Source organism: Nothobranchius furzeri, chromosome 14, assembly GCF_043380555.1.
Source record: "Nothobranchius furzeri strain GRZ-AD chromosome 14, NfurGRZ-RIMD1, whole genome shotgun sequence".
Taxonomy (NCBI): domain Eukaryota; kingdom Metazoa; phylum Chordata; class Actinopteri; order Cyprinodontiformes; family Nothobranchiidae; genus Nothobranchius; species Nothobranchius furzeri.
Genome location: NC_091754.1, coordinates 31,906,455 through 31,931,413, shown reverse-complemented (window position 1 = coordinate 31,931,413; position 24,959 = coordinate 31,906,455). Strand labels below are relative to the sequence as shown.

The following is a 24,959-nucleotide window of genomic DNA, read 5'->3' as shown; positions in this document are numbered from 1 at the left end:
GACAGAGAGAGAGGCCCGTGGTGTGGATGTGATTCAGCTGGCTGATTCAGCCCATTAAACGGCTCTAAGAAAAGAAAGGGCCCTCCGGCTTCAGCCTGCTGCTGGCTGCCAGTCCCAGGACTTACTGTACGCCTTTCACTAAACAGAAACAATGTATTTTAGCACTTGGATTCATAACAGCTTGTAGCTGGTTGAGAGGTGGAAACTTGGACGTTCTTATTTGCAGCAAAAATAAATAAAAAATAAAATGGCAGCACATCCCAGCATGCACCAGTAAGGTCTCTCCTCCACCAACTCTACTGTAATTACATGCAATCCAGAAATCAGGTTATCCCGCAAATTAAACAGCAGGTTTCAGAAGTAAGAATGTGTGTGCACACTGCAGGTCAGGGGCATTTATTTCCAGGATTATTTTGAAAAATTCTAAGATCCTGTGCTGAGGATTTCTGTGGAACAAAGTCAGCTGATGACAGTAAAATGTCTCAATCCCTGTGCTGTGCTGGGTTGTTCTTGTGAGTTTAGTCGTTATAAGTTGAGTCAGATTAGTCATGGCAGCACGAGTGATGTGGGCTGATAAGGCTGTGTGCTACTAAAACATGCTGGCTGTTTTAGAAGTGCTGGACCTGAAACCTGGACTGTCCCGGCTCAGTTTCACTTCCTGTTGTTGGAATATTTTTACTTCTTAACTTTTTTATGATTTTTGTTTTTACTCTTGGTCCTGGATATTTTACATGAACAAAATAAATTGAATAAATAAAAAAACAACCATTTTAATCAGCGTGTTCATTTTACAGCATACAACCTATTAGGGTGATTGTAAATGAATAAATTAACTGAAATAGTCAAAGTTTGAGAATATTTAACTGTTTATGTGAAAATTAACATTGTATTAATGTTGGAAAGTCTTAAAATACATTTTAAAAAATCAAACATTAAAGGCAAAAATCCATGAGAAAAAATGATTGTTATTGTTTGATATTGTAACTTCAAAAGAGACTCGTGTTTTACCTTCCAATACATACGATTTAAACAAAACTTTGGATGTTATTGAGCTGGTAATTAATTTTATGACATAAAAGGCAAAAAGTGATGTTCTGCTGAAGTCACTGTCCGGATAAATAATTGTATCTCATGGCACCATCTAGTGGCTGACAAGCATATCACACAAGATGTTAGTTTCACTTCTGTACGTAAGGCTGAAAGGAACGCCTTTTGTTCATGAATGTGCTTCTCTAGCTAAACAAAGCTAAAACACATCGTCTTACAGTTATTACGCTCATGTTATGTTGTGTTTTTGTATTTTTACTATATTTTTTATAATCTACTTGTCCATGAGAAAAGTAGCCAACTCTGCATCAACCGGGGTACGTCCTTAAACGCTTGAGCACGCTCTGTGATTAACATATGTACGTAAGTGGTAAACTAAGGCTAGTGCTGACCGACGCTCAGATCACATATTTTCATATTGCATTAAGCTCTATGGGACAGAGGGCGGGTTTAGCAAAAAAACAAACAAAAAAAAAACCCATCCTGAATGGCCTCAATTTAAAATAGTTTTGGTCTGAGCGCAACCAAGACTAAACATATTGTGTAAACAGTAAACAGTAATTAGAACATTTTAACCCATCACATAAACTGCAAAAAAGAATCCTGTTTTCCTTATTTCCGATTATAACTGTTCATGCAAGCTGAACATGAAACTAGTCTCCTACACCTATCTCCTGCATTAGCTTCTGATAGAAAACAGACAGTGAAACCAGGATTAGAAAAGCCTGACAGATCTACATCACACTGTCACTTATAACATTCATGGACTCACCCATCTTGACTCGCGATGTGGAAGGTTGTTGTTGGTTTAGTGTCCAGGAAACAGCGGAGAACGTCTCGGCCAGTAGAAGCTAACTGTTAGCATTAGCAACATCACCACTTAGCAGAACTCCTTTAGGCTTGTGTTATTTGTGGAGGTAAAACATCAGCGTTGCAAATCAAACAGAGTTAGAGGTAGAGTTGGTTTGCTGTCAGGTGTTTTTTTTTTCAAAACACACACACACACATGCACACATACACGCACGTAACCCTGTTTCCTACTTCATAGCTTTAACTTGGGAGGTGTTACATGAATCATGGTGGAACAGAAAACACAGCAGAGATTTTGTTTTGGGATTTTTCAGATTAAGATTTTTCTAAAATGAAGTCGGTTTGTTTCTGTTTGTCTCGTCACACACTGACTCTAATAATGAGACGTATAAAGATATTCTGACAAATGTGTCAAATCCTAGGAGTGGGTTGAGACGCCCTGTTCCTGTTCCAGAGAGGGAGGGAGGAACACCAGTGGAGCGGATAGAAACAAAGATGCTTTACTCGAACTCAGAGCAAACAGCTGCAGCCACAGAAAACTCACTTCAAACCATTTGCACAAACACAATCAGTTGTATCTGTGTTCTGAATATTTCACGCCTGAACTTTCAGTTTCATCCAGATTGCTGAAGAACACCTTGCTGTGTAGTTCTGCAGCTGGAGAACCCAAACTGACATTTCTATCAAACAAGTTTTGATAAGATACACAAGTAGTCACAAAAAAGCAGCAATAAAAAAAAAAAACAAGATTGATTTTAAGGACATTTTCAGCAAGTAATCACTGGCTCCACAAACAGCTGAGAAAACTCAAATGTCCTCTGTGGCCCAGCAGTTTTGAGTCAGGGCTGTTCAGTAATGATGAGCGATCGTGAGATCGATAGGCGGACTGATGCCGCGTCTGCAGTGATGCGGGCGTTGTACCGGTCTGTTGTGGTGAAGAGAGCGGAGCCAGAAGGCAGATCTATATCCTCACCTGGTCAAAAGCTTTTAGTGACTGAAAGAATGAGATTGTGAATACAAGCAGCTGAAATGAGTTTTCTCCATAAGGTGTCTGGGCTCTCCTTTAGGGTGAGGAGCTCGGTCATCCAGGAGGGGCTCAGAGTAGGCAAGTCGCTCCTCCACATCGAAAGGAAACAGGTGAGGTGGCTCTGGTATCTGATTAGGATGCCTACTGGATGCCTCCCTGGTGAGGTTTTCTAGGAATGACCAACCGGAAGAAGACCCAAGGAAGACCCAGGAAACGCTGGAGGGACTATGTCTCTCAGCTGGACAGGGAACGCTTTGGGATTCCCCCGGAGGAGCTGGCCCAAGTGGCTGGGGAGAGGGAAGTCTGGGCCTCTCTGCTAAGGCTGCTGCTACTGAGACCAGATTCTGGATAAGCGGAGGATGGATGTTCTATAAGCTGCTAGTGCCAGGACTCAAATACTGGTTTAGTTGACCAACAACAGCTGGATTAAGGAAGAAAAAAATGACAAGATGCCAATCTTCTTTACCATATTCTAAGATCTCAGTCTCACACAGACATCTCTTCCTTTCAACTTTTGTCCACAGATAGTGTCTAACATCCTGATTTTCTCCTGCACCAACATTGTTGGGGTGTGCACCCATTACCCCGCTGAGGGCTCCCAGAGGCAGGCCTTCCAGGAAACCCGGGAATGCATCCAGGCACGCCTTCACTCCCAGAGGGAAAACCAGCAGCAGGTAGGCTTTGAAGGTGACTAGAAGAGAAACGTAGAAGCGAATCTACAGTAGATTCCAATCTAAACTCAGAAAATCAGGGTTTTACTTGACATTTGACACTTTCTTTTTACTCACTTTTGATTTTTCTTGTAAGGGATCACCTGGAAGTTTATAAGCCAAATATCTAGCTGTGGTAGGAGGGACTGGCTTTTGACTCAAGTCTAATAATATAGTAAATGATCATTTTATTTCTGAGAATTCTTAATTCTGTAACATCTCTAACGATAATTATTTCATTTTCATGTGAATTAGTTCTCAGCCATGGCATTCCCTCGGGTCCAGCAGCTACCGTGTTTTCGTCTTTTAGGCTTTTACCTGCACAACAAACTCATTGCTCTTCTTTCTTCTGCAGGAGCGTCTCCTGCTCTCGGTACTTCCTCGTCACGTTGCCATGGAGATGAAAGCTGACATAAATGCCAAGCAGGAGGACATGATGTTTCATAAGATCTACATCCAGAAGCACGACAACGTCAGGTAACATCAGGGCTGACGGAGGAAAACAGATTAAAGCGAGTCTAATGAAAGAAAGAAAATCAGTGAAAATACATTTCTGAAACCTTAAAGCTCACCATGAGCATGCTGATGAACAAGAGATGGAGAAAGAGAAAGAGAGAGATATTTCATTGGGTAATTTACAATCATTTCTTAGCGTATGTTGTACCAGGAAGTTCAAGATGGAGAGCAGGAAGCCTAACATGCTCCTTTCTCCTCTGATCCATCTCAAACATCTAAGGTCAAACGCAGCTCCACTTGGGTTTGCATTGTTGAGTTTAAAGGGATATTCCATCCCTGAGTGAACTGTTGTCTATTTCTGTATTTCCCAGAGTTAGACAAATGAGAAGAAAGCATTTTTGTAACTAGTGCAGTAACTCTATCACGAGGAACAATTGGTATCATTGTTGAATAATTTTGCACACAAAATGCTAGTTCCTGCTATTTCCTTGCATTGTTTATGCTAAGCTAAAGCTAATGGACCACTGCCAGACCAGGAGAATTACTGCGCTATTGACAAAAATGCTATCTTACTCCTACTGCACACTGGAAGCAAAAGCGGCACCGAAAGGGCACCGAAATGGCACCACTTCAGATACAGTCTATAATAGTCAACCGGCTGCGATCGACACGGCCATTTCCAGAAGCGCTGCTAAAGGTAAAATCAGGTTCTATTTTTTTCCGCGAACCACTTCTGGGATGTCTCCAGCTCAACCAGAACAAAACTGAAGTTTTAGTTATCGGTCCTGAGGCCCAGAGAGAGAAGCTTTTACCAAAATTACAATCACTGTCTCTTAATTCATCTTCACAAGTGAAGAAACCTGGGTGTCATCTTTGACTCTGAGCTGACTGTCATCCATCATATTAAAAATATCACCAAAATAGGTTTTTAATCATCTAAAGAACATCGCCAGAGTCCGCCCCATTCTCTCTCGGGCCAATACGGAGACTCTGATGCACGCTTTTATCACCAGTAGAATAGACTACTGTAATGCCCTGATTTCTGGTCTTCCTAAAAAGAGGATTTCAGGTTTACAACTATTACAAAACTCAGCAGCACGTGTCCTGACGAAGACCAGGAGGCGGGAGCACATTACTCCAGTTTTAGAATCACTGCATTGGCTCCCCGTATGTTTCAGGATCGATTTTAAAATAATTTTAAAGTAATTTAATAGTTTTTAAGTGTCTTAGTGGTCTTGGGCCTTCTTATCTTTCAGAACTGCTTTTACCGTATGAACCCACGCGGTCTCTGCGCTCCTCTGGCAGCCGTCTCCTTGTCATCCCTAAAGTCAGGACACATATTCACGGCAAGGCGTCTTTCCAGTACTACGGTCCTCACCTCTGGAACGAGCTGCCAGGGGAACTCAGGGCTGCTGAGAACGTTCATGTTTTTTAGAAACAGGCTCAAGACCCATCTTTTTAGCTTAGCTTTTAACTGAATACTATCACTTTTTAAATTATTTAATTACTTAGGTTATTTATTTATTTATCTATATATTTTTTATTTAATGAATTATTTTTTGATACGTGCTTTTTAAACAGTTGTTTTACTATGATCTATGATCAACATTATTTTAATATCTATATAACTTTTTATGTTACAATTCTCATTTTAGCTCTTTTGATTTTATATTTTAACCTTAATTTAACCTTTTTCCAGTGCTTCCTCTGTGGGAGCCCTCTGCCCTGGCGGCGGTGGTCGGCTGTGGTGGCCTGGGTGCTTTCCATGTGTGCCTGGGTGGTGGTGGGGGTCTCTGCCCTCCCTGACCTGGGCGCCCGGTGTCAGTGCCTTGGCTGCTGCTGTAGATCTGCCGCTGCCGGGGCGGATGGTTCCCCTGATGGTGTTTTCTTATCCTTGTCTTAGCTGGTCTGGCTCATCTGATCTCAGTCAATCGTGCTTTTTTACCATGGGGAAGGGGGCATGTATGCATGTGTGTGTGCGTGTGAGTGTGCGTGTGTGTGTGTGTGTGTGTGTGTGTGTGTGTGTGTGTGTGTGTGTGTGTGCTGGAGGATGAGAATTGTGAAGGGGTTTTTATTGTCAGACTGTTTTTAAAATTCTGGGGATGGGAGGGAATGTGGGTATGCGGGGCCTTTTTAATTTGTTAAGCACATTGAGTTGCATGTATTGTAGGATTAAGTGCTATGTAAATAAAAGTTGATTGATTGATTGATTGATTAATTGATTGATTGATGTGTCAGTTACCGCAATCAACATAACGCTAGACAGGAACTCACATACGTTTTCAGTGTAAAATCCCCAGTGATTTTCAAAATAACAGTATTGCAGTGATGCAATTTCATATATATGTAATTTACGTGCAGGGGTAGACTGGCCTCTCTGGCATTCTGGCACTGTCCCGGTGGGCCGCTTAGCCAAGCGAGATGGCTAAGTCATAATTATGAGATGATTTATTTTTTTTTATCTATGTGGCAGGAATGGGCTTCCATACTTCCTTGACAATCCTTGTCATTGTGTGGGAAAAAAAGTGTATAAATAAAAATGAATGACGTGTGTTCATAGGGAAATCGCTGGTGAGCCGTGCTGACTCATGTTTGCGCATGCGCCGTGAGCAGCTCTGGTACTGTTTAAGTCGCAGTCGCTTGCAGCGCAGCTTCAACGGGGCGATGCACTCATGAGGAACGAGCAAAAAATCAATTACGTATGAGCTCACGACTGCTGATCAGGAGCTGGTCACGTGGTGGTAATTGTCTCTCGTTACCCCTGTATACACGATGCTCAGCACAAAACTTGCCCTGATCTCATAGATTCCTGCACGAGGACAAAATCGGCTCAATAAAGTGAAAAAGTCGTTGAAGTCTTTGTGCCCATTTGTAAAGTGTGTGCATTAAGGAGCAAATACAGTAGGAATGAATCTGTCTGGCCAGCAATTAGACTCAAACCTGGACCTTTGTCTCCGTTTGATGGTCTTAGTTAAAACACAATAAGTTCAGTCACCTTTACAACACCTTCAGCATTGATGCCCTTGATGACTGAGAATCCTCACTGACCTGCTGTCTTGAGTTAGTAATCCATCCATCCATCCATCTTCTGAACCCGCTTTGTCCACGCAGGGTCGTGGGGGGGCTGGTGCCTATCTCCAGCAGTCAACGAGCAAGTAGGCGGGGTACACCCTGGACAGAGAGCCAGTCCATCGTAGGGCAACACAGAGACACACAGGACAAACAATCATGCACACACACACACCTAAGGACAATTTAGACAGACCAATCAACCTAACAGTCATGTTTTTGGACTGTGGGAGGAAGCCGGAGTACCCAGAGAGAACCCACACATGCACAGGGAGAACATGCAAACTCCATGCAGAAAGATCCCAGGCCGGGAAGCGAACCCAGGGCCTTCTAGCTGCAAGGCAACAACTCTAACCACTGCACCACTGTGCAGCCCTGAGTTAGTATTTTAAAATCAAATTTAACTTTTTAAATCCTCAAATAGGAATACCAAGGATAGGGCAATGGTTCTCCCATCATCACATCATCTGTTCTCATGAGGGCATGGGTTATGTAAGTGTCTGAAACTGGGTAATATAAGACAAGACATGATTGGATGGGGACAGGACTGGACCACTAAGCACACAGGTTTTGCTTTTTAAGGCAACACATTGAAACTTGAGTACTATCTGTGAAAAAGAAAAGAGCATCAGTGAGTCAATGTGGATGGAAAAAGGGAATTAACAGTACGTAAAACAAAAATACAAAGTCTGCATCCTAAAGGATAAACATTATATGCAGAAAGTGTTCAGCAAGAAAGTAAGTAAAATGGATTTATAGAACACCTTTCACAGATATGTACGTCACAAAGTGCTGTACAGCACAAGTAAAATCCATCCATCCATCTATTTTCGGCCGCTTATCCGGAGTCGGATCGCAGGCGGCAGCAGCCTACAGACTGGTTTATGCTTGACGCATTTACTTTCCGCTTGGTGATGCGGCTCGCGGATGGAACGTGCTTCACAACTTGCAGCGTTTATGGTTCATGCGGCTCGTCTCTGCGGTGAGCCAATATTCTCCCAAACTGTAGGGGGCAGCATGGAGCTCTACGGCATGCATCCAACACTACACCGTAGTAGAAGTAGAAATTACTGTTTACAACATGGCATTCCAGCATTTTTTAACAGCGTCCTCGTCTTTTCCGACAGTGCAAGCTATTTCTCTCCAAGAATTATTAACAACATGTTGATCACGGTGATCTCTGAGAGCTGAATCATACAAATGTCTGTATTTAGGAACCTCTGCCATACTAGCTATTGCCAGTCCGCCATGTTTTTCCGTGTTCGACCGTCCGCGTGGTTAGAAAATTTCCTAGGTGCGCGATGCGGAAAGTTTGGGCCGTGCGGAGGTGCGGTGGAGGGGTGTGGTTGTTAAAATGATGCAATTTTGCCACACGGAGCCATGCGAACCTCACGGACGCGCCAAGCATATACCAACCTTAAGCAGAGAGGCTCAGACTTCCCTCTCCCCAGTCACTTGGGCCAGCTCCTCCAGGGGAATCCCAAGGCGTTCCCTGGCCAGGCGAGAGACAGTCTCTCCAGTGTGTTCTGGGTTTTCCTTTTAGTCTCCTCACAATTGGACGTGTCCAGAAAACCTCACCAGGGAGGCATCCTGACCAGAGGCCCGAGCCTCCTCAACTGGCTCCTCTTTATGTGGAGGAGCAGCGGATCTACTCCGAGCTTCTCACCCTATCTCTAAGGGAGAGCCCAGCCCCTCTGCGGAGAAAAATCATTTCGGCCGCTTGTATCCGTGATCTCGTTCTTTCGGTCACTACCCAAAGCTCGTGACCATAGGTGAGGGTAGGAATGTAAATCGACCGGTAAATCGAGAGCTTCGTCTTCTGACTCAGCTCTCTCTTCACCATGACAGACCGGTACAACGCCCGCATCACTGCAGAAGCAGCACCACCACCTGTCGATCTCACGCTCCATCTTTCCCTCACTCGTGAACAAGACCTCGAGAAACTTCTCCACTTGGGGCAGGACCTCATCCCTGACCTGAAGACCTAGAGGGCAGCAGTAGCTCAGGTGGTAGAGCGGGTTGCCTCATGATCGGAGGGCCATGGGATCGATTCCAGCTCCCACCAGGGGTATCCTGCTGTTGTGTCCTTGGGCAAGACACTTCACCCAACTTGCCTGTGTTAGTGGTGGTCAGAGGGGCCGACGGCACCAAATGGCAGCCTCGCCTCTGTCAGACCTCCCCAGGGCGGCTGTGGCTACAAGTAGCTTACCATCACTAGCAGTGTGTGAATGTGAGAGTGTGTGAAAGCGTCTTTGGGGGTCTTGAAAAGCGCTTTATAAGTTCAATGCATTATAATTATTATTATTACCCTTTTCTAAGTCAAGACCATGGTCTCAGATTTAGAGGAGCTGATTCTCATCCCAGCTGCTTCACATTCGGCTGCAAAGCACTCCAGAGGTCATGTTCTGATAAAGCCAGCAGGACCACATCATCTGCAAAAAGCAGAGACTCAATCCTCAGGCCACCAAAACGGATCCCCTCAAAACCTTGGCAGCGCCTAGAAATCCTGTCCATAAAAGTTGTGAACAGAATCGGTGACAAAGGGCAGTGGTTGTAAAATCAAGTAAAATCAGGACAAAATATTGTTAACTAGGAAAAAGAGTCGACATAGAACAATAATTAAAGGAGTATAAACAAAATCATTAAACAGGGAAGATCTTTCAAAGTAAAAGCATACACTTGTATTCATAGGGACCTTTTGGGCAGAGGGACAAATGGGAAGGATTTCAGGCATGAAAGGATGAGGGACTGGGACGGCGAGGCTTAGATCCTGGTCAGCTGATCTGCACAGAACCCTTCCAGTATCTTTGTCAGGACCAGCAGATTTCCTGGGTTTCACTCCCTTAAGGTCCACCTCATCAAAGCAAGCAAATGAATTATTTAGCTTTTCTGCAAACGCAGCATCACCCTCGGCCAACATGGCGTCGCTGGACCTGTACTGGGTGAGTCGGAGAGAGATTCATAGATTTTTCTCTAAAGCTAACATCTTCCATCTAGTTACATCCGTTTGGGGCCGATGTTTAAAGCCAATCCTGTTTTCTTTTAATTTTTCCAGAATGTTCTAGTGTCACTTTCAAAAAAGCACATAGCAACAAATCTAGGGTTTTTTTCTGGTCCTTGTTGGAGACTAACATAAAATCACATATTTTTAGTGTCCTGACACAACAGGTGCTGCCTTTGGCCCCTCCCTCACACGTAAGCACTCACAGGTGCCTCAGAAGTCCCGCTCCAGCCAGTCAGCGTCATGATTGGGGGAAGGCGCCTAACCAAAGACATGTAGGACACAACTCAGACCAAAAGATGGGAGAAAAAATAATTTACAAAAAAAAAAAAAAGAAGAACTGAAGGTGCACTGAGTGTCAGTGGTTTGTTCACAGACACGGGAGCTCTGCGTCTGGAGGAGGGAGAACACTGGTGAGTATTTGCAGGTATGCCCTGAGGTCCATTTATGTCCTAAGGTAGATTTGAGGGACTTACAGTCAGGTAAGAGTAGCTGGCTGGAGGAGGGAGCAGGTCGAGAGCCAGGAGAAGCGCAGGAGAGGGAGCAAAGGTGGAGGTGAGCAGAGCGTCCTGGTGGATGGGAGACACTGAGCCGAAATGTCCGGTTAGTCGTTATGGAGAACGGTGAGTGGGTCCATGAGGTTCTGAGTTTCCAAACCCAGGAGTCCTGAGGTGAGTATCCAAATGGCTCAGCGTCCAGAGGGAAACACTGGATTCCAGGAGGTACAGGTGCTGGCCAGTAAATTAGAATATCATCAAAAGGTTGAAAATATTTCAGTAATTCCATTCAAAACGTGAAACTTGTACATTATATTCATGCAATGCACACAGACCAATGTATTTCCAATGTTCATTACATTTAAATTTGATATTCATAAGTGACAACTAATGAAAACTCCAAATTTGGTATCTCAAAAAATTAGAATATTCTGAAAAGGCTGAATATAGAAGACACCTGCTGCCACTCTAATCAGCTGATTTACTCAAAACACCTGCAAAGGCCTTTAAAAGGTCCCTCAGTCTTGTTTTGAAGGCACCACAATCATGGGGAAGACTTCTGACTTAACAGCTGTCCAAAAGACAATCATTGACACCTTGCACAAGGAGGGCAAGACACAAAAGGTGATTGCTAAAGAAGCTGGCTGTTCGCAGAGCTCTGTGTCCAAGCACATTAACAGACAGGCGAAGGGACGGAAAAAATGTGGTAGAAAAAAGTGTACAAGCTCTAGGGATAACCGCACCCTGCAGAGAATTGTGACGACAAACCCATTCAAAAATGTGGGGGAGATCCACAAAGAGTGGACTGCAGCTGGAGTCAGCGCTTCAAGAACCACCACGAGGAGACTCATGAAAGACATGGGATTCAGGTGTCGCATTCCGTGTGTCAAGCCACTCTTGAACATGAAACAGCGCAAGAAGCGTCTCGCCTGGGCCAAGGACAAAAAGGACTGGACTGATGCTGAGTGGTCCAAAGTTATGTTTTCTGATGAAAGCAAGTTCTGCATTTCCTTTGGAAATCAAGGACCCAGAGTCTGGAGGAAGAGCGGAGAAGCACAGAATCCACGTTGCATGAGGTCCAGTGTAAAGTTTCCACCGTCAGTGATGGTGTGGGGTGCCATGTCATCTGCCGGTGTTGGCCCACTCTGTTTCCTGAGGTCCAGGGTCAATGCAGCCGTCTACCAGGAAGTTTTAGAGCACTTCATGCTTCCTGCTGCTGACCAACTTTATGGGGATGCAGACTTCACCTTTCAACAGGACTTGGCACCTGCACACAGTGCCAAAACCACCAGCACCTGGTTCAAGGACCATGGTATCCCTGTCCTTGATTGGCCAGCAAACTCGCCTGACCTTAACCCCATAGAAAATCTATGGGGTATTGTGAAGCGGAGGATGCAATACGCTAGACCCAACAATGCAGAGGAGCTGAAGACGACTATCAGAGCAACCTGGGCTCTCATAACACCTGAGCAGTGCCACAGACTGATCGAGTCCATGCCACGCCGCATTACTGCAGTTATTGAGGCAAAAGGAGCCCCGACTAAGTATTGAGTGCTATACATGCACATTCTTTTCATGTTCATTCTTTTCAGTTGGCCAACATTAGAGAAACAAACATTTTTTCATTGGCCTTTAGAATATTCTAATTTTCTGAGATACCAGATTTGATGTTTTCATTGGTTGTCACCTATAAATATCAAAATTAAACGTAATAAACATCGGAAATACATTGGTCTGTGTGCATTGCATGAATATAATGTACAAGTTTCACGTTTTGAATGGAATTACTGAAATATTTTCAACCTTTTGATGATATTCTAATTTACTGGCCAGCACCTGTAAGTAAAATCCAAAAATCTAAATCCTAGAGCAAAATACTACTAACAAAGATTATCCTAGAGATCCTAGAGAACATGTGTGGCTGGGTACTACCAAGCTGTGGCAATCTTCCAGCATCAAATTGTGTCCTCCATCCACCTTGTGTAGGAAGCACCCCGCTGATTGCAGATCAGGGACAGCTGGTGGCACTCCCTCTCCTGGTAAGAGACTCAGAGATGTTAAGTGAATGAGGAGTACTCACCCCGGCTCATGACAGTCAGAGCAGCTCTGACAGCAACCCCTCAGCATAGGAACTGCACATGCATGACGTTGCTGCTGGCTGATTCCACACATGTGAGAAAAAACTATCTAAAGGGAAGAAAACTTTACCTTATCCTTCAACGTTGTTTCTCTCTCTTATGGCGTTCATTACAAACACACACATGTGACCGACAGCCCACAGCATCCTTACCGAGGAGATGGCAACATTGGACCTGTGTCTCTTTCCAGTTCCAGTGACTCCCAAATCCCTTTTAGTGCATCATATGATTTGTTGTTCATGAAACTCCGTTTATAACTGAAGAGATTGTAAAACACTGTAACCCCACAGGCCTGGCTGGGATTAGGATTAGCACCACCTTGTGGCAAAATAGCTTTTGAATTCTCTGATAAAGTGTCCTAAACACAACTAGTGTTGTTTTAGTTTAATAATGTCTGTAGCAATCAGGTATGAGGGGAAAATCATCTAAATACAAAGTACTCTTGAAGCCCTTAATCACTTTGATGTCTCCCTTTGAAATCGTACAGGTTGAAGCAGCAAGTCACATACCTCCTGTTCTGCTTCGGTCTGTGGCCGTAAGTGTGTAGTGAGCGGGGCGCCGCGGTAACCAGGTGTGACCGGACTTGTTGGGAAGCAGTCAGCAGCTTATTTGGTAATTGCGGCTCTGCTGAGAGGCAGAGAAACAACAGGAAGAGGAGTGGCAGCTCCCACCGCTGCAACTAAAGAACAGGAGTGTAAACAGGAGGAGGCAGAGACATGGGGGCTGAAGCCTGCTGCTGATGTAGAAACATATTACACATGAGCCCGTCCACAGCTCTGCAGAACAGAGGTGGCAAATGAGTTAATGAAGCATGCAGTTACATCTGTTTGATCCTGCAAAAAGGGTCAAATTGGTTCTGATGGTTCAGGAGGGATATTTGTTCCATGCAGATATAAAAACAAAACAAAAACTTGGATAGTGCCTGGTTAAAATCGTCTTATTTGTGCGCGTCAGGTCGTCAGCTTGGCTTCAGTTAACCTAATACATTTCCTGTACAACTCCTTTTTCCTCTGGCTGCCACATACACACGTTTGTACCGGAACAACTGGTTCCCAGGGGCATTAGTGGCTCTGAAGGTCGTCCGCTTATCCCAACTTTTTTGGTGCGTGTCCCGCCTCCTGTGCTACATGTCTTTGGACAAATGAAAGAAGCACATAAAGGCCCCAGATGGGATCACTCGTGTGTGCATGTATGTAGCTACTGTCTTATTATGTAGAATAAAACATATTTGCAGCAGATGGGCTCAGTGGCGAGTTAAGGACAAAGATGAGCACAAATCAAACCAAAGACGGAGCTCGTGGCTAAATTGTGTGTCCAAATGCAAGAAGGAGTTTTGTCATTTGGTGTGACGTAACTTCAAAGTCGACCCTTTTCCTACATTTTATGTCTAAATGCATTTTTTAATTGAGATTAAAAAAAACTGTTTTTAATAATTCATGATCAGGGTTTAAACATCAGAACGAATCAAATTGTTATTTTGTGTTTATTCTAATGGGATTATACAAGAGGGGCGATAATTTGATGATGTCAGGCTGCTCTTTGAATGCAGACGAAATCATTTGCAAACAGAACGGTGTGAGTGTAGCTGCTGTTGTTGGTATGTAGGCCAGCAACACTCCAAACCTGACCTACAGTGTCCTTGCTCCTCCGTGTTCAGACTGAAGCATGGATACGAACTGCTTCCGAACACTTTTTGTTGTAATAATGCATTTTATTTTGTATGCTTCCACCAGTGAATCTGTTACGGTGCAGAAGGATGCTCGCAAGCATCTGTAACCTTACAGGGAAAGAATCGTTTGCTGCTGTATTTTATTATTTAGGTAATGAGACTTTTCTTCTCCTTTTTGTAAGAGGAGCAGTGGTCTGAACAACTGTGGTGCAAATAGTAGATGGCAGTAAGCCTGTGGCTATGCTGGTGCCAGACAAGAGGGAATCACAAGGTCAGACAACTGCACAGCTTCGGTTCAGCTGAGGCGACCTTGAACTGATTTAGCTGTAGTGGCTCTGTGGGCTGGTAGAAGGGACCCACTGTTTCATTTTTAACGCTCGGTTTCTCTTTATTGTTGCTTGGAGGTGGGACAGTGATCGTTTAAAGGTACTTTACCGTAAATCCCCTAATACAGGCCCGGGCCTTTATTTACACAAGAGTATTCAGGTTCAGGCCTTTATTGGAAGGAGGCCAGAATTAGAGGCAGGCATTAATTTAATTTGAGCAAAATAAACTACCAATAGAATGAATTAAATACAAGATTTTGTGTCTATTTGAACCTATAAAACACTACGTTCGTTTATTGAAAATGTGCAGTTAACCAATTGGACGGAATTTGGGCATTTTTACACCCAGTCAACAAAGTAAATAAAGCCTGGGGCATACCAGAGGCAGACGCGCCACGTCACGCCCACAATTTTGAGAAGTCAAGTGGTCACACAGGACGTGCCGCACTGCTGAGCACTTCTTGGAAAGTCACTCAATAGTCACAACATCACGCGGGACTTGAGGACAGGAAGCGGGAAGTGACTCTGTTTATACGTGATCAGAATTGTCGTCATGTTTTGTGAGATTCTAATTCATTAACAGTGGGTGAGTACGCTATTTATTAAAATATTTTAAGATCAATAGTACTTTATAGTTATTAAAACTGCGGCTGGGTTTGTGCCGTAAACCGGCCACTATTAGAGACAGCGAGATGGGCTAATGTAGAAGACCTTACCAGTAATGGAATACAGGCCAATATTCGAGGATTTACGGTATGTAACAATGACACACTGTGGTCAAATTTGGGTACTGCAGTCTATGTTTCAAAACAATCTTTGTGAGTTTCATGCCAGTTGCCCATTATGGATCAGCACTGGAAGATTCTAGATCACCAGTGAAGATGAGTAAGTACATTTCACTGTAACCGTATATCAAGTTATTGAAAAATACCTTGAGATATTTTAGAGCTGACTCTTTGCTTCTAATTCACCATTAGCATTGTTAGCTCAAAGTTAGCCTCTAGCCTTTATCACCCAGTATTAGAGTTTACAAATAGGACGCCTTGGCTTCTTTGGGGTACGAAAGATAATGTCTGGGTCGCTCTTGAAACTGGCTTGCATTCTTTCCACAACGTTGCTGCATTTTGCCAACTGGTGTCGAGTTACAAATACTGGCACAGCGGCATTTACTGGCGCAGACTTGGCAACCCTGCAGCCTCAGATTGTAAACAGTAGCTACGTCCCTCATTTGTTTTTTGAAAGGAGAAAAACTAACAACCCCCCAGCCGGCTGAGGATGAAAAGTCTTTCAATGAAACCTTCCGTTCAACATGACCGAGACATTAACCTGTTTTGTGATTATTTCACAGTAAAATTATTACTTATTGTACGTTCATGTGTTTAAAGTTGTATTTACACTGTGGTAGAAGGTGTTTGGTGAAAAATAAAGTACTCCGTTCTTCAGAGTTCAGTTGTAGATGGAAGGTTTTAATGAGCCATCTATAAATTCATTCATTTTTAAACAAGGTGCTTAACAGATTTTACTTTTTAAAGTAGCTTTCTATAAAAAGAATGCATATTTTTTAAATGACACACTAATATATTTTAATTATTCATTGTAAAATAACATTTTGTTTTGTTTTGAGGTTTCCTCCCATCACTGGATGCTGCAGACCTCTCCTCTCCAGCACGTGTCTGGTTTCACTTGGCCTCCCATGCAACAGTTCACTGAAAGCAATCAAATATTCTAAGAAACGTGTAACCCAGAGATGGGACACCTAATCCTTGTAGATTTAAAGGGGCATTATGGAAGTTTGACAGCCAAAACATGTATAGAAATAATAAATGTCTTCTTCATACATTCTCCTGCAATGCCCTGGTCCTGTAGAATGAGCCCTGGCATTTTTACTGTAATTGCCTGATTTTCTGTAAAATCACAGAAAAAGAGAGCTGCTCGGGTCGAGCAGGCTGCTTCATGCGCGTTCACGCTCAGGCATAGCCCGTAGCATTTGCTAAAGCATTTCCTTTAGCAGCAGAGAGTGAGGTAGTGCCAACTCAGCGACTTTGTCACTGTTCCTAACGCCTAGTGATGAACCTGGCTACATTTCTGAGGACCCTTAGCTACTTTCTTCTATATATTTCTTGCAAATTAGCAACACAATAGCCATTTTCGCTCCGAACCGTTCTTTGAATGTTGTTTCAGCTGTCATCAAGGATATAAATATTACAGATACAAGATATATCATTGGCGCTTTAGCTCACCTAATAAGGCGTTGTACTCTCATGCAGAAGACCTGGGTTCAATTCTGGATGTGTGTATAGTTTATTTAGAGTTTCTTTTTTACATTAATGGTATATTTTTTTACAGTAAGATGCCCAAATTTTTATTTGAGACTCGCCGAATGGCATTGAATTCACAGATAAAAAAGATGTGGGTTCAACTTTCATTTTGGAACAATTTTTCAAGCAAGGGAAGGGAATGATCTGAGCATGCAGGAGGACTGACCCATCATAAACCTTTGTCGGCTGTGCTGAAGAGAAAGGTACAGAACCAAATTATTTAATTAATTAGCTGCGCGTTCTCCTGTCCTCTGTCCTCCGGGCCACACACACACACACACACACACACACACACACACACACACACACACACACACACACACACACACACACACACACACACACACACACACATGCACGCACACACGCGCACACACACACACACACACAGGACTGTCTCAGCTGTTATTTTTGTTTAAGGAGTGTGCACGAACAGCATGTGCGCCTCGTGCACGAGCCTACTATTGAAGCTGCCGTTACACTTTTGGCCTGAGGGGGCAATCGCGAGCATAGAATTTCAAAACTCCGTAAAGTCCCTTTAAAGACCCAAATTGAGAAAATGTGTGCATTTTTAAGCCTGGCTTCATTACAACGGTTCTTTTTCTGTGAGTGAACCAAACTGAAGACTTTCTGAATTAATCTAAACAAACACAAGTGCAGCAGCCATGTAGCCTAGTGAACTAGACCAAATTCTTGCTTTGCAAAGAATGGTCTAGGCATGCTCCATTGGAACCTCAGCAGCTCCTACCAGGACTCTGGCTAGCCAATCACAGCTCTCTAGAGGGGTTTCAAACACATAAAGAGCTGTGAGTGGTCCATAATGGTGGGCCAATCATGCTCTATCTGCTCAGTGAACAAATCACAGAGCTTTATCCGCTTTGTGGGCCAATCAGGGCACTCTATATGCCTGGTGGGTGGGATGATGCAACAGAGTGAAACAAGAGTATGTCACATTCATTATCCAGTGGAATGCGGAGATCATTTGAAAGACAACGGTAGAACCCGCCCCACAACCGAGAGTCGTCAATGGAGCGTGGCCAGACTAAATAAATAATACATTTATTTAGTCTGGCTTGCCAGGCTAGCAGCCATGCATTATATCAGAAGAAGAAAAAGAGACTGATGTGTTATTGAAAGCAAATGTAGGATTCCTTACACTGTGTGATTACATACTGCATTATGGTGTGTTTTTTTTCCAAGGGGAAAAAATAAGAACAAATGTACTAAAGATGAAACAAGATAAACCAGGGACGATTACGCATCCTCTACTTCCAGCACACAAGATGATTTTCCTCCATCACACAACCTCAGCACCCTCCTGTCACATCACCCTCCTTCTCATTCTGAATAAATAAATAACATGAAACAAAGCTCTGTCTCACATTTACCAAAACCATCACAAACACCACCAAGCTTTGCTGCTTCAGGACCTGGATCATTATCTGTAAATGTTGCAACCATCGGTGAGCCTAGAACAAAGGTCTCCATCCCTGGTCCTTGAGGACCCCTAACCAGCATGTTTGAGTTTTTTCCCTGCTCCAACACACCTGATTTGTTTCACTTAGGGATTAACAGGCTTCTGCTGAGCTTGAAGAAATATTGAATAGCAACTGCATCATGCTGGATAGAGGCTGTCAAGGACCAGGGATGGAGACACTTGACCTAGAAGTCACAGGCAGGTAAGAAGCTGTCAAAGCTGCCCCAAAACCTACTATTGAGAAGAAAGAGTTTGCACATCCTGAGAGAAAATTGGTGATCAGAAAATAAATTTGAGAACTGGGGAAAAAAGCTGAGTCGTGCTCCAGGTTTTTGTGAAGTGGGGTTATCGTGTTTCAGAAGACACCTTAAACCTTTTGGGACAAGCTTTTGTTTTGGGTTTAGTCTGAGTTCACACGAGGCCAAGCTGAGTGCATGTCTTTGTCCTCAACACTGAGAGACATGGTTCATCCTGCAGAGATCATCAGCCGATGTGAGGTCTGTGACGATGAAACAGGCCAATCACAAAATGAAGTATTGGATTCTACTCACTATCCATCAAATGCATTAAACACACACACACACACACACACACACACACACACACACACACACACACACACACACACACACACACACACACTCCTGCAAATGCTGTTTTGGATGTGGTTGTTAGGATAAACATGTGATAAGTTACCGTTCCACCTAGGAGTTAATGAGCACTCATCTAGGGCAAGTATGGGGTCTTATTTATTCATCTATTAGAACTTTTCTTTTTCCAGAAGGAAATTTCAAAAGTTTTCACATCACACGTGTGTTTATTTAGTGTGTAAATATCAGCAGCAAATCCTTATCCTGACATAACATGACCTAATATCACATGAACAACTGTGTAATTTTAGAAGATGAAGCAGTTTTAGGACGTCAGCACTTGGTCTAGCAGCTAGCGTATCAATCCTGTAATACAGTGGGGTAAAACATATAGTCACCCTCCAATTGTGCAAGTTCTCCCACTAAAGAGATGAGAGAGGCCTGTAATTTTAATCATAGGTATACCTCAAACATGAGAGACAAAATAAGAAAAAAATTTCAGAAAATTCCATTGTCTGATTTTTAAAGGATTTCTTTGTAAATTATGGTGGAAAATACGTATTTGGTCTCATATAAGCAAGTAATAAACACAGATCTGTAGCTTCTTCTGTAAGAAGCTCCTCTGCCTCCACTTGTCACCTGTATTAATAGCACCTGTTGGAACTCTTTATCAGTATAAAAGACACCTGTTAACAACCTTAAACAGTCACACTCCACTATGGCCAAGACTAAAGAGCTGTCAAAGGACACCAGAAGCAAAACTGGAGACCTGCACCAGACTGGGAAGGTTGTATATGCAATAGGTAAGTAGCTTGGTGTGAAGAAATCCATTAGAAAGTGTAAGACATACAAGACCACTGATAATCTCCCTCCATCAGGGGCTGCATGGAAGATCTCACCCCATGGGGTCAAAATGATCACAGGTACAACCCAGTGAATGACTGCAGAGAGCTGGAACCAAAGTTACAAAGGCTACCATCAGTAACACACTACACCACCAGGGACGCAGATCCTGCAGTGCCAGACGTGTCCCCCTGCTTAAACCAGACCAAACCAGTAAATGTGCAGACCTGTCTGAAGATTGTTAGAGAGCATTTGGATGAACCAGAAGAAAACAGGGAGAATGCCAAATGCCTCGTCTTCCTCCGCCTATCGGGGTCCGGGTCGCGGGGGCAGCATCCCAACCAGGGAGTTCCAGACCGTCCTCTGCCCAGCCACCTCCACCAGCTCCTCCAGTAAGACTCCAAGGCATTTCTGGACCAGTTTGGAGATGGACTTTCTCCAATGTGTACTGGGTAGACCAGGGGGCCTCCTGCCGGCAGGGTATGCCTGAAACAGCTCCCTGGGGAGGCGTCAAGCAGGAATCCTAACCAGATGCCCAAACCACCTCAACTGACTCCTGTCCATTAACGTTATGAATAGGAACGGTGACAAAAGGCAGCCCTGGCGGAGTCCAACCCTCAGTGGGAACAGGTCCCACTTACAGGGACTGAATGGCCCTTAGCAAAAGACCATCCACCCCATACTTCTGGAGCGTCCCACACAGGGTGCCTCTGGGGACACAGTCATAAGCCTTCTCCAAGTCCACAAAACACATGTGGATTGGTTGAGCAAACTCCCATGACCCCTCCATTACCCTAGCAAGGTTATAGAGCTGGTCCACAGTTCAACGTTCAGGACAAAAACCACATTGCTCCTCCTCTATCTGAGGTTCAACTACTCGACCAGACCCTCCTCTCCAGAACCCTGAAGTAGACTTTTCCCAGGAGACTGAGGAGTGTGATTCCCCTTTAGTTGGAACACACCCTCTGGTTAGCCCTTTTAAAAATTGGGACCACCACCTCGGTCTGCCACTCCACAGGAACTACCCCGATGACCACACAATGTTGCAGAAATGTGTCAACCAAGAAAATCCTACAACATCCAAAACCTTGAGATACCAAGGTCGGATCTCATCTTCCCCAGAGGCTCTGCCGCTGCATAATTGTTTAACTACCTCAGTGACTTCTGTCTCAGAGATTGGACAGTCCATCCCTAGGTCTCCCAGCTCTGGTTCCTCCTCGGAATGCATGTCGGTGGGATTAAGGAGCTCCTCAAAGTATTCCTTCCACTGCCTCACTATAGCCCCAGTTGACCTCAACAGCTCCCCATCACCACTGTAAACAGTGTGAGCAAGTTGCTGCCTTCCTCCCCGATGCGCCGGATGGTTTGCCAGAACCTTTTTGGAGCCGACTGATAGTCTTTCTCCATGGTCTCGCCAAACTCCTCCCACGCCCAAGATTTTGCCTCGGCATCTGCCACTGCTGCAGTTCACTTGGCCCTCCAGTACCTGTCTGCTGTCTCTGGTGACCTAGAGACCAGCCACGTCCTGTAGGCCTCCTTCTTCAGCTTGACAGCTCCCCTAACCTCTGGTGTCCACCAGCGGGTACAGGGGTTACTGCCACGACTGGCACCGGCCACCTTACGACCACAACTAGCAACAATCGCCTCAACAATTGCAGAGCGGAACAAGGCCCATTCAGACTCAATGTCCCCTACTGCGTGGACGCGGTTAAAGCTCTGCCGGAGATAGGAGTTGAAGACCATCTGGACAGGTTCATCTGTCAGGCGTTCCCAGCAGACCCTCACAATACGTTTGGATCTACCAGGTCTGCGCATCATCTTCCCCTGCCCTCTGATCCAGCTCATCACCAGGTGGTGATCAGTTGACAGCTCCGTTTCTGCTCATCTTGCAGTCGGAGATTATGATCCGCTATTCCGTCTTCGTTCATTAAGTCCGAATGTCACATGGTCAGACGAAAACAAAATAGAACTTTTTGGTTAAAAACTTTAGTCGTCATGTTTGGAGGAGAAAGAATGCTGAGTTGCATCCAAAGAACACCATACCTACTGTAACGCAAGGGGGTGGAAACGTTATGTTTTGGGGCTGTTTTTTCTGCAAAGGGACCAGGATGACTGATCTGTGTAAAGGAAAGAATGAATGGGGCCCTGTATCATCAGATTTGGAGTGAAAACCTCTTCCATCAAGGGCATTGAAGGTGAAACGTGGCTGGGTCTTTCCCATCGACATATAAATATTGGACAATGGGTTTCCATAGGCTCCAATAACACATTTTTGAAGATAAATGGGAGGTGGCCACCACCGCCATTTTGACCGTGTCACAGGTTCCGTCAAGCACAGACAATTCCACAAAAGGGAAGAGAGGTGGAGCTGAGGGTGGGGCTGTAAGGCTGGGATCAACTGACAACACCCGGTCAACTAGCTACAAGCTAACCTGAAGCTAACCCAAAGCTAACGCGGAGGTGGGAGCTAAGCTAACGGAGGTAGCTACCTAGCTACAACCGGAGTTAACTGTGCACAACACCAGAGCTTCTGAGTCAGACATACGCTGGGCTGACCGCTGGGTAAAACCGGGTGGAACACAGAGGTCTCCCGAGAGCTCCACAAGCCGGCAGCCGCACAGCAGACAAGCGCCGCTGCGATCTGAGATGCGCAGAGCTGCCGCTGGGGAGAACCAGGTGGAAAGGTTTCCATCCCAGAGCTCCACAAGCCGGCAGCCCGCGCAGCAGACAGAAGCCGCGATCAGACAGAGATGCGCCGAGCTGCGGGGAGGGGAGAACCACAAGCCGGTGTCGGTACAAGATCTGCTCGGGTGCAAGATCGGCTCTGGGTCCGTCGACTGCCAATGACGTCAAAGTAGTTGATTGGCTGAACATGAACCTTACGGAATTACGTAATCACGTTACATTGTTATCACGTTACGTTGGTCCAGGCAAATCTTTCTGTTGGAAAGATGGACAACTTTTACAAAGAAATCCATCATTACCTCTTTGAAAATACACTTTTAGCATAGAGCTGCATGTATATTAGGGCTGAACGATTAACTGCATGTGCAATTAAATTGCGATGTGACAAAAGGAGATTTTCTAATCGCAAAGGCTGCAATTTGGCAGCGAGTGGTTAGCGCAATGCTAATATACGTGGAAAAACCCATCGGAATGCTAATGCTAATATCACCGATAACATTATTACAAATTAGGAATTAGAAACGTGCCATTTTTACATTTGGAGTCTAATAGAAAGTAAAACTACCATCAATCAAATAAGTACAGACAGGTACTTTAGTAAAGCCAGAAAACTTTTAACTCCAGACTACGCATGGACAAGAAGTCAAAAACTAAACACAAAATACTTCAATTAACGGGACACACTTCTTTCCTGCAAATACAATTTCACAGGTGTTGCTAATACCTATGATCCTTCAAGGGATGTGCTCAAAGAGGAGTTCAACATTATGAATACAACATAGTGTTTTATTTTACAAATACCATTATAAACACAACCTTACGTCTTAAGAAACATTATTTTAATAACGAAACAGCTAAATTCTTTCCAACAGTATAGATGTGTAGTGTATTTTGTCCGAGTGGGTTTGCCGTACTTTGACGTCATCGGCAGTCGTAGGACCCCGAGCCGATCTTGCACCCGAGCAGATCTTGTACCGACACCGGCAGCCCACGCAGCAGACAGAAGCCGCGATCAGACAGAGATGCGCCGAGCTGCGGGGAGGGGAGAACCGGGTGGAAAACATCGGTCTCCCGAGAGCTCCACAAGCCGATAGTCGGAACCCAGCTCCACCAACATGTATTTCAACCCAGTTTCTAAAGTGCAGCATTATGTTAAATGCACTGGCTTTTACCCTATTACATTTAAATTTCATGGTTACACAGTACATGTTAAAATCTAAGCTCAGCTCGGCAGTGACCTAAAATACATAAATATAATTTTACTTACCGAACAAAATGAAGTGGAGACTCCTTTGGATGCTCTATTAGTGCAATTAATGCCACAGCAAGTCATTTTGTCCAACAATTGCACAAGAATATCCAAAACAGAATACACAAACACAGACACTCAAAATCCCGGAACAGTTTCCAAGCCAGACCGAGGCTCTACTGAGGCCTTTCCACTAGCTCTGTGGTCACGTGGGTCTGATGCTCATTAATTATCCAGAATTTTAGGCTTTTAATAAACTTAAACAGAAGAGTGAGAAAAAATTCACCCCCCTCAGAGTTGTCATGAGTGTAAACTAGATAATTTAAACCAAAAACATGTTTTGGTACCAGGCTGTAAACATGTTTATTTCTGCTGTGAAATTGGTATTTTTAACATGGGAGTCAATGAGGATTTGCTCGCTTCTGACACCAGCCCCCAGCGGATGAGGGTGGAACTGCAATTTTTGGTATTTTCGGGATTGCTTCATTTTTTGAGCCGCATTGGGGGCCTGGTCTTTCCTGACAATGATCCAAAACATACCGCTGGGGTAACGAAGGAGTGGCTTCATAAGAAGCATTTCAAGGTCCTGGAGTGGCCTTTCCAGTCTCCAAATCTCAACCCCATAGAAAATCTTTGGAGGGAGTTGAAAGTCTGTATTGCCTAGCAACATCCCCAAAACATCTCTTCTCTAGAGGAGAGAGGAATGGGCCAGAATACCTGCAACAGTGTCTGGAGGCTGGGAAGAAAACGTTTGATTTCAGTCAATGCTAACAATGGGTATAAAAGAAAGTATCGTTTTTGACCAAATACTTATTTTCTACCTTAATTTGCAAATGAATTCTTTATGCCTTTTTGCCCTACTGTATGTCTTTTACATTTCTTGTTCACAAAGATAACAAGTTAGGTTACTGAACTGTGTGGACAGAACATTCAGACTCCTGAAAACTTTTCAGCAACACTCTGTTCTGTGCCGCTGACCAGGGACCAGAGTTCCTGTATTAATGGCTACTTCAATAAGCTATAAACAACCATTATGTCACAATTATG

At 44.1% G+C, this 24,959-nt stretch overlaps 1 protein-coding gene across 2 annotated transcripts in view; it reads left to right on the top strand.

Moving 5' to 3' along the window:
* Nucleotides 1-24,959, top strand: part of adcy5 (adenylate cyclase 5) — a 115,003-nt gene that overhangs the window by 56,121 nt on the left and 33,923 nt on the right. For both annotated transcript variants that reach the window (XM_015965903.3, XM_015965902.3), the window contains exons 2-3: nt 3,409-3,558; nt 3,950-4,071. In XM_015965903.3, coding sequence (XP_015821389.1) covers nt 3,409-3,558; nt 3,950-4,071 — 272 coding nt within the window. The remainder of the gene's footprint in view (nt 1-3,408; nt 3,559-3,949; nt 4,072-24,959) is intronic.